We start from the raw sequence: 10,977 nt of genomic DNA, 5'->3' as shown, positions 1-10,977 counted from the left end.
TTTTTCCCTTTGTATATGCAAAAAACAAATAATTTCATCTTTATTTAAATCTGTGACCTAATCTTTGGTTAAATAATACATGCAAACATTGAGTGAGTGTGTTTTCTTGAATTTACACATTCAAGGTGTTTCCTGTCATTTTCTAATCTAAACACTGTGTTTATTTCATTCATGTCGACTGGATCGTGTCGTCTAGATGTGCTGCTGCTCATTCCAACTCACTTTAACTACTGTAATCCAATCTACTCGGCGCATTGTCCTCATGCACAGTGTGTGCTGAAAGAAAGTATTTCTGAAGTAAACCGCCATAACTCTGCCGCTGCCAAAGCACACTGTGCTTACATTCACCTTCAAGAGCTTGTCCTTCCTTTGTTTTTGTTTTTTGTTTTTAGTCATTGTGAGATCCTGCCAGGCTGAGCTGCCGCGCTCTCAGGCGTTTTGTCTCCGGGAACCTGAGACCTGTAATAAACTCCTGCATTCACGGCGCAGAGAGGCGGACGGGAACGGAGTGACGGGCAGAGTTTTGCTCCTCTCAAGTCCTCAAACAGGACTTTCAGGTTCTGCTCTGAGCTGAGCACTCTGCAGAGTTCAGCACGGGTCGGTGCTGGGTGCCAGCGAAGAGATGTATTGTCCGTACGTTTTAGTGCCTGCAGCAACGTTCCACTGACCTATTTTTCATGTCTGTGCATCACAGGTAGTGGGAAATCAGTGGAAGTTGTCTGTGTCAGATCTTAACCAGAGTTTATGTTTTGTTTTGTTTCCATTAACATTTGTTTTAAACTCTGAGAGAGTGTATTTCCACCGGCTCGTACAGCTGACTGTCACCTGCAGGAGCAACGCAACTCAGTGCAACTGCTTCTTAATTTGTCCCAAGTTGATCTTTTGGCAATGCTTCGAGTAAATACATTCAGACTGAAGTAGCCACACATCCTCATACCTGTACCTTCTTTCAACTCAGAGTAGACCAAGCCATTCTGATGGCATTCACTCTCACCGCCTCATTACAATTTATCAACAATTCAATCAACATTTCTACAGAGTTGTGAAATGCCTTCTCATATTACAGACTGCCGACTAGATTTATGGTGTCTGATAAGCGCTCGGTTATTCAAACTGCGCTTACAGAATTGAATTTCACCCTCTCCCCTGTGCCTGTAATAGTACGCCGATACCAAACCGTTTGGCCTCACATTGTAGTTGTCTTTTCGTGAAAATGGTGTTTTCGCATTATATGCTGTTGCTGTTTGTTGTCACTCCTGTTGTCTGTTTGTTTCGCAACATGTCTGCTCCATCAGGCAAGTGTGACCTTCATCTGAGCCGGGTCTTCTGCCCCTGAGCCTTCCTTATGGTAAAGTCCTTCTGGGTTGAATAGGATTGTGGCCCTCCAGCCAGACTTAAAGTAAGCAGCTCTGGACAGGAGATTGTCTGTGCTAATGATCAGAGAGAGATGCTGTGTAAGCTCAATTTGTACGTCCGACCATGAAGGGACTTGACAGGAGGTCTTGACTCGTTTCACCAACAATTATCTCTGACGTCCACTAATGTGAGCGTTCCATCACGTCAACGTTGTCATTGTTGAAAACTGTCTCGCCATTGAAAATACAGCTAATTATTGCCGACTTTTAGTTGACAGTGAGGACTTGATCTTGTCCAAATTAACTGAGGCACGTAGCAATCCTCATCAATGATCTATTTGTGGCCTTATCCACACTCTCATTCTAATTATATCACTGGCAAAGCCCACTATTTTTAATTTTACCTTATTAGCTCAGCCAGTGATGATCCCCAGTTAGATTCCAGGCCCGTGTTGGTCTTCTGTCCAGTGTCAGCTGTGATCATGTCCTTTCAAGTCTATTTGGATTTAGCAGTAGAGAAGATGAATCCATTTATTACTAAGAAAATAGAACGATAGTTTCAAAATAAGTTTGCTTCCATAATTATGTTGGAGTTCAGTGATGAATGACAGAAACACACTACTTTACAGAAGCAGTATAGGTTTCATGGAAAGTCTAGATTGCGATTTTGTTAACGTGAAGTGAAATCAACACACGTATCCATTCAAGGCAACTTCTCCTTTATCAGTTGCTAATAACAGCTCCTGCTTACTCGTTGCTTGTAACAAGCAGAAAAAGTACATTGTGGTCTATTGTCGCATGCTGTGATCCTGCTACAGTAGCAAATCGGTGTTCTGTCGCCGTGCCTCCCCGCAAACACGTAGGCTGGTTTGGCAGCCCGAAAGGGGGAACTCGGGACTTCAGTGTCTTGATGGAAAATGAAATGAGATCCACACAGCTGAGCAAAGTGAAATGCTTCCAGGTTCTTGTTGTTCTCCTCTGAGCTCTTTAAGATTTCTGCACTCAGGCACTTTCCACGCTATTGTTCTTCATCTGCACAGAAACTCCCCTAAAGGATCCACAATTCTGGCAGATAACAGAGCTACAGAAAAAAAAAGAAAGTGTTTCGATGAAGGAGGTCCCTGTGTGGGGTCCCTAACCCCAGATGCACTCACTCAGAGGCTCACTGAAATAAATAATTCCATCATGCTCTACGGGTGGTAAGCAGTGCAGCAATGCAACAGCTATGACAGAAGGAAACGCTTGCAAAAGAAAGCTAATTTTAATAATGAAAAAGTAAGACATTGCAAGTGTTATATAACTAAACAAAGAGAGTGATATGCAGTGAGGGCTGTCTTTTTGTAACGGCTCATTTCAGTGGAGATACAACTTTTATTACTAGATTGTAAATATGATGACTAACATTTGTGCAACTAGAGACACTTTCTTCCTTCACTAATATCACATGCTTATTTATCTGTTTGCTTTTGTAGAAACTATCTATTGTTTAGTATTATTGTGCCCATTTCATATTACTTTTCTATTTATTTCTTAACTTATTTACGTATTTTTGTTCATCAAGCTTCGAGTATGAAAGTTTGTACCATTACATGATGTCTACTAATCATACAATGAGCAATTCTTCTGAATGAAGTCAGTACACAATTTGCTGTATGTTGTCTGATTTGAATTGAGCCACTTTAATCATATATCATGGAAACCAATGAAATAAGTGCTGCTTTCTCAACATTTCTGTTTGTTGTGTTTTAAAGGTATAATGGACGATGTTTTAGCCAATGATTTGCGTGAGGCGAATCTCAACTATGGGTCCTCCAACATGTCACTCTCGTTCCCGTGGTCTGCGCATGCGCATTCAGAGTGTTTATGTAGCTTTTGAGCTTCGGTTTCGGCCAGTACTTACCAATGGCGAGTCTGACATAATGAAACTGTAACTGTTTCGGGAAAAAAGCTTTATGAGCGAGGCCGATTGCAGAAACTGTAAACAGAGCCATGCACGCCCAGGGAAGATGAAATTGCGCTCGCACGCTTCCGACATTGATAGGCGTTTCCTCGGGAGGAGCAGCAGAGCGGGGAGGATGGTCTGGCGCATGCGCGTTTTTCAAAAAAGCGAGTAACAGATGTTTGGCTTCGACTTTTTGAGAAAATCGTCCATTATACCTTTAAGTTTCAAATTCAGATATTGGTTGTTCGATCTCCCATCTGCATGTCAAAGTGTTGTTGGACCGTACGTCCAAGTTGCTCTCGGTGGACGTTTTCCCCTTTGCATGGCAGCCATCGCCTCAGGGGTGCGATTAGTGCTTGAACAGGTGAATGTAGCTAACTGGGTAAGACTGCAGAAGTGATGGGAGCGTCCATTGACTGATCAGTTGGCTCTATAAAATGCCCTCTCTGGTCTTGTCTGCTGTGTCAAATCTCAATTTGCTGCCCTGTTACCTCAGACCTACATCCTTAAAAGACGAGAGCTGCTGGAAAACACTGGAGTCTTTTCCCCACTGTGGACATCATGTGGACCTCCTGTGGGGGGAATTGTGAAATTATTGTCATCTTTCATTCTGGCAACTACTCTGGAGATAAATACGAAGTTGCATCCAGGAGCCAGTGTTTGGCACAGTTTTGAGGTGTTGTTTAAGGATACTGTTGCTCACTTTTGAGGAATTTTAACAGCTGGTGACAGTGAGGCTCGGGGCTGATGTTGGTCCAGCTGGTTATACGTTTGGCCCCTGGAGTACCTGATAAATCTGTGGTCGAACTGCAAGCCAGAGTAATACTGCAGTGGTGTCATTTCTCCACGTAACCTCAGGCAACCCCACTGATACTCTAGTCAATTCAAAGCAATGAAAAAAAAAAGAAACACTTATTAAAAATTGCTTTTTCTCTTCTTTAATTTGAAAGTAACCACATAGCACTGAGATGGCAATATATTGTTTATATCTTGTGTAAATTGTTGCAGTTGTTTCCAGAAAGCTCAAAACCACAGGTACAAATTGTTTCTATCTTTTGTTTGTATAAAGAATGTCCCCGTCCATTCTCAGGTGCTTCTTTTGTCACCACAACACACACACAGGCCCTGTTTCCATCACGTAATGCTGTGCTATAAACAGGCTGCGTGAGGGGTCGGGTCACCAGAACTTTGAGGTAACCTGACACACTGTCACATTGCACCTTTTTGCTCCCACCGTCTGCTCGCATTGTTGGCGCCTGCCTCTTGTGCGACTGCGTCGACGTGTATTTATTCTGACAGTGAACACGCTGTCAGTTCAGGGATCAGGGTTCACTGCGGTTTATGCAACTCCTCATTTTGTTACTCAACACAGTGTTGCATGGGGATGCTAAATATGACATCCAGTACAACAGCCTATCTTAGATTACACTTCAAAGTACAAGTTGCATCTCTTCTACTTACAGAAGGGATGCAAGTCACAATGAATGTATATCGACCAGTATGGAAAAAAGATGACAATATTACGTAAAAGTCTCAAACCTAATGACATACATTTGAAATCCTTCATCACATATAATCTGTGTACCCCAGGTAATTTAAATTTGAGCTGCTACAATTTGCAAATATATGATTTATGTTGTTCAGTTTGTTGTGACTGAGACTGGAATTGGAAAGTAAGTGACCTGGTAATAAGGTAATGCGCTCGCTCGTATTTGGTCCATCTGCCACAGGCTACAGCTAAAGTCCAATGCCAATCACTTCACCGGCGTGCACTTTGGTCAATCTCCATAACGATAAGAGGTGCCGGCCGGCGTATCGGCCGCAAGCGATAAGAGTTCACACGAGTGTTTACATTGTAGGCACGGTCGTGGCTGAGCTCATGCAAAGAACTCTTCAAACAAATGGAGAGACGGACGGAACGGCCCCATCGGCCCATATTTCGTCTCTTTGACCACCATTATGCCCCCCCAGAGTGCTTTTCTCCTACAGGCCTGTCAGCCGTCAGGCCACAAGATGAAGGGATTAAACATTAACCCATGGTCTCTCTATCAAACGCTCGCACATCCGCTATACAATTCCAAAGAACGGTCTAGATGTCATATTGAATGGAAGATTGCAGATTATTGGGCGATGAAGGTAGGATGTTAGTGTTTTATTTGCTTGAGTTATTACTTGATTGCCTCTTGAAGCTTTTGATTGTTGTTTTTGCAAAACAGCAGCCTGATGCAACATTTAATCGTCTCTTCTACCACTTTCCGTTGCCAAGGTCCATCTGGCTGTGCCTGGCAGTGCGTTAATGATATTTTACACACCTTGGCCAGACAAGCCCTCACAATTTCTTGGTCTGCTGCCAATGTTATGAGTGTTTGTGATTTATCATTGCCATCGTATTTCTTTTAGGGTTTTGAAATCTTTATTCGACATCCCTGTGATTGAAGCCTGCATGGTTAAAACCTTTCAGCGGTCAGTTGTAGTAATGCACAGTGGAAAACATGTCACAGTATCAGGTCATGTGATTTGAAACGACAGCAGTGGATTTCACTGCTGTGGCTCTAACTTTAGCAATCAATGCAAGTGCAGTTTGTGTTCATGTCGTTCTCACATGGCTGTCTGAACCGAGTTCATGCAGTTCCACATCCTCTGCGGTTGTTAAAATAGGAAGCTATCTACATGCCTGGGTCACATTCACAGCGCGTTTATCTGCCTCGGCCAGATCTTACTAGCTGCTTCGTAGCCTGTCTGTCTAAAGTGGGTCTTCGCTGAGTGTAACGTGGGGGGCAGGGCGATCTTGCCCCTGCTGAATCCATTGGATGGTATGGATTATTTATGTTCCACACACACATCCAGTCATGTAACCACGGGTAGAAACTGCTAATACATGTTTAACCTATATATTTTTTCTCTGGGCAAACCATAATGGGATTTATTGGTTTCAACAAGAGCCTGAATTCCAGTGATGGTAGCCTGTAGCTGTCTTAACAAGCCTGTTGCCCGCCCTCCACTTGTGACTTCAAAGTGTGTCAGCATTGCCATGGTATTGTCATGGCATTGTCATGGCGACCCTGGTGGCTGGCGGTCTTTTTTTTTTTCCTCCCATTCTTTTTTTTTTTTTTTTTTCCAACATAACCCCCATGCATCGCCTCTGGAGCCCTTTCACCACCCTCAGACGGGAGCACACAAATAAGTATGACCTTGCTCATCTTCCACTAAGTACGTGCGATGCCCTCAGTAGGCTTGGTTGAGTGAGCACAAGCGAGGTCTTGACCTGGGAGACAAAGGCTCGCTGTTGCCCTATAGGATTCACTGTTTTCTTTTCTCCTGGGCTGAGTTGCTCACCCTGTCTCACACATTACTGATAAAGACTCTGTAATGTAGCCTAACTGACATTCCTCTCCGCCCCCCCGTCGTCTGCCGCCCTCCATCTTTCTCTATCTCGTTCTACTAGACCTCAGCAGTCTGCAGCTAATCGGCTCTGTGTGTTTACATTCGCATTTATGTGACAACATGAGGTTAGTTCGGTCCATCACCTTCGAGCTGCCGTTTTAGTTCAGTCGAGGAGTTGTGTGTGACTTGAATAAAAAGTCCCGCATGTCCTCAATGTTTACGTAAAACCTTATCTCGTCCACTTCAGACTGAAGATTTAAATAATATTTATGGATACAAATGAATCCCATTCCTTCTCAACAATACGTCTTGTGGGCCAACATATTTTCTACATTTATCGAGTAGTGTACACGTCTGTAAAACTGTTGCCAAAAAGCGTAATTTCCCCTCTTCAGAAAGTATTTTAATGAGACGGTGGTGATTGAAGTGAGTGTATGAGCAGGATGTCCTCTAAAGGAAGACCTCAGGGTCAGGAGCTAGAGGCTGAATGCTAAAGAGGTTTACTTTGTGCTACCAGAGCTAACACTGCCTCCATTCACAATTACAAGTGTATTGTAGAGTGAGCAGCCCAGCGGAGCTGCTGCTGACATGCCAAGCTGCTTTTCTCGCAGTGTTTTTAGCAGGTGGGAATCTACACGGCCTTTACCACGAGAAAGACGAAGATCAGAGCTGGAGAAATTGGAAATGGGCATTGACATTCCTTATTTATCCACAGAAAATCTCTTTGGAGGAGTGTCAAAGGAGTTCTGTCAACTTTTAAATATGCCTTATATTACTGGCTTGACGTCTTGTTAATGCAGTCCTGTTTATTTTTTTTTAGGTGCAGTTATTCCTAGCTAAAAGTTGTATTTGAAATGTAAGATACCAAACTGCCTATATCCTAGTTTGTAATGAGCAATCTTTGGACTTCTGTGTGTTCGAGCATGGATACCAGACAGCCATGTTAGTGTTTCCTGCAGTAGCTCAAATATATATATATATATATATATATATATATATATATATATATATATATATTCAAGAAGTGCCCAAGCTCAATGTCTTACCTTCTCAACAAGTGTGACGTGAACTGACTCTGCATTAAAAGTCACAAAAAAATAAAATTACATTAAACAGTTGCTTGCGTTCTTTTAGAAAACTGATAATGAGCCGCGTCACATTTATCAGGGTTGTCACACGCAGCTTGACTTTGCAGCACGTTTTGTTCTCCTGGGGATTTTATTGATTTGTTTTTTTTCTATATTTGCTGGATTTATCGCTGACCATGCTGTGTAGAATTCACCGACCAGTTCTGGAATTAGCAGGAACTTCTTGTCCTGCCACTTGAAAAGATAAGATGGTACTTTTTGAAAGAACAGTAGCATGACTTCTGTTGTGTTTAATGTTAATGCTGACTTTGCACTTATGAATCTATATGCAAATAACCTTGTAGCTGTGTCGGGGCATCCTACTCATTCCTGTCATTAGATCTTTTAAATAGATACCCTGGGTGTGTTGAGGGTGGGGACAGTTTGAGTACTCCCTCACTCTCTTCTCAAATAACTTGCAGTGCAGTGCATCGAGCAGCGCAAGTCCAGGTTAAAGTGAAGCCAGTCATGTGGTCAGGTGAGGAATGGTGAGAAAAACCAGCAGCTGCTGTCCTGCAGTCGTCCAAGCCTTTGCTCGTCTCACTCTCTCACCTTTTGTTTGATGTTCTTCTGGGCCTGATGGAGAGCCGACTGAAGGTTGAACCAGTTCATGTGTGGACGTGTGAAATGTGAATCCGAGCATCGGACCCGTTCCTCCTGCTACTGCGCTTCTGAGAGCGCCGTGTTAGCTCCGCCCAGACCCGAGTGTGCAATTCAGCAAAATGCCATCGATCGATTGTACGTGCGAGCCAATATTAGCTCCTCAAGTTGACCCCAGGCCTCGCTTTCCCATGCAGCACAGACTTAGCCAGGCCAGTGACCTACATTTGTCCCCTCCCGTCTGTGCCTCACTCTGTCCGCCCGGTCGTTCTCTCTTTTTGCAGCGCTCTGAGGTTTGTGAGGATAAGGTTACTGCTTTTGGAGTGTAAAACTTAGAGGAGTGTGGTGGAGGGGGGGGGGGGGGGGGGTTCTGTGTTGTGTTATAAGATACTACACGTGTGCCGTTCCCCTAAGGCCTGCTGACCCGCGTGCATCACCTGTCGCTGCAACCATTCACCCTTCAGAAGCCTCACAATGTTTAGCATGCATTCAGCTAAAGCTGTACTGACTCATGTCTGTTGAAATATTCTATATATTATCCTAGAATCACCTATATTATATATGTAAATTTATATGACCTGTATATGTTAATATTTAATATTGATTATTTTGTTTTTATTCTGTCTTATTCAATATGGTTTATAAGTGGTTCATGTCTTCACAAGTTATAATACTTATGACATATTTTGCACACGTTCATTCATCCAAAGCCGAAGCGCTCAGCTACAAGAACATAGTGAACACTTTAATCACTTCATGACTTCAAGCAAAGCAAGGTGCAGATTGTATGAATGCAGGTGGAAGTGACCTTAGAAATCTCGTTGTCTCTCGCTGTCTGATGTTTCCGTATCACCTCTCTGACCTCACTTTTTCCCCCCCACCCTCCCCCATTCATGTTTTCCAGTCTGATGAGTGAGAGTGCCGCCCGCCCGCTCCTCCACCATAATGGTCGACATGGAGAGCCACTACTACTCCCCTTCCTCGCTGGAGGACTCTGTGCTGGACAGTCCCCTCTGTGCTGACGATGATTTCATAGGCGGCATGGAGGAGCTCCAGGACATCTCTCAGTCCATAGACGGCGATGCCCTCGGCTCCTTCCACGTCCCTGAATACCAGTCTTCCAGCAATGGCTCCGAAGGTTCAACAGTCCTGGGTAAACATCACAATAATGCAGTAATCATCTGGTGAGGTGACAGTGTGGGGTTTGATTCCACTCTCTCATTTCATACTTTTCGGTTACCTTGCAGCTCAGTGTAATCTCCTTGCCATTGACAGAGCAGGGATCCCTCAGTTTAGCCTTTTAATCCCCGTTTTACTCCAACTCAATGTAAAGTGGGCATACTCTGTGGCTTATACAACCTCTTCTCCTTAACTGAACTGCAATCCCCCGTCTTTACTCTGTGTAAGACAGATTGACCCACTTTTTGATGGCAATAACGCTTCCATTGATCAGGGTGACTCATCAGAAGCTCCACACCAACTTTTCACACAAATGAATGATGCCGGCACAGAATGTGCATGTGGCCAAAAGAATCAGTTCCCATGCATGTGTGTTTTTTCTTAATATGTCATGTTGGGTTATTGTTATTATTTAAGAAGCAACCTGCATTCTGCTTCATCCTGCGTAGACAGTTTGGAAGGTCTGTGCAAAATTTATGGCGTCTTGAAAAAAATCTCTTGTAATTTGTTTAGGGAAATTGTCTGGATAAAGGCCCTGAACCCTCAACAGCAAAACTGCGTTTGCATTTTTTTAATCTGGAAATATGAGTCATCACAGACGATTCCACACAGCTCATTAATGACTTAAATCAATTTTTGTGTGTTCCGAACCAGTAAAATGCAGAATAATCCAGCATAATAAAATATAAGTGCCTGGCATTTCCAAATTTTTATTTATTTATTTTTTAAATTTAATGGAAATATGAATGACTACAGTATTGGTAAGTGTCTATTGTTGATCAATTATGCTGTTCCAAAACCTTTATGGAACCATTATGTTGCACTATGGAATGTCCAAAACCCATGTTCTATTTGTTGCTTGTTTGTTTCTTTGATTTTGTTTTTTTTAAGTCCAAACATGCTCACTGATCTACTGGTTCAGGTCTCGGTGCTGCTTTAAGTCCTCTACTCAAGCAGTGTGTTCCTCAGTGAATAAAATCCCTGCAGCAGTCGCTTTTAAAGTTACATTAAGGTTTTCTTTTACGCTTTTCAATTTCGTCCTCTGGCGGGTCGTTTTTTGGCCCCCAAGCCGTATATTTGACAGCCCTGTTCTAAACTGTCTGTAGGTATAAATGTGAGTGTTGGATGTTTGGTAATGGAAAGCCAACACGTCGAATTTTCTGCACTTGGCTCACTCCTGTCTGCATGTGTGATCAAGATTTCCACATTTTGGAGCCGAGCCGGTGCACCCCCTAGTTTCAATCGCTGTCTTCCCTCAAACCTTTCTCCTCGCCCCATATCCAATGAGGAATTCACACATTCCTTAGCCATCATGCACAACCTCTCAGGAAACATCCACTTCGCCGCTGTGTTCCCTCCTGAATAGACACGGACGTCTCGTAAATTTATG

At 43.2% G+C, this 10,977-nt stretch overlaps 1 protein-coding gene across 1 annotated transcript in view; it reads left to right on the top strand.

Moving 5' to 3' along the window:
• pparab (peroxisome proliferator-activated receptor alpha b) overlaps window positions 1-10,977 on the top strand; it is a 28,117-nt gene that overhangs the window by 2,011 nt on the left and 15,129 nt on the right. Inside the window, exon 2 of the mRNA XM_030095471.1 lies at window positions 9,313-9,561. Coding sequence (XP_029951331.1) covers window positions 9,354-9,561 — 208 coding nt within the window. The 5' untranslated portion in view covers window positions 9,313-9,353. The remainder of the gene's footprint in view (window positions 1-9,312; window positions 9,562-10,977) is intronic.

Source organism: Salarias fasciatus, chromosome 7 (assembly GCF_902148845.1).
Source record: "Salarias fasciatus chromosome 7, fSalaFa1.1, whole genome shotgun sequence".
In the NCBI taxonomy this organism is placed as follows: Eukaryota; Metazoa; Chordata; class Actinopteri; order Blenniiformes; family Blenniidae; genus Salarias; species Salarias fasciatus.
Note: the sequence above shows the minus strand (reverse complement) of the source record. Positions and strands in the feature narration are given on the sequence as shown.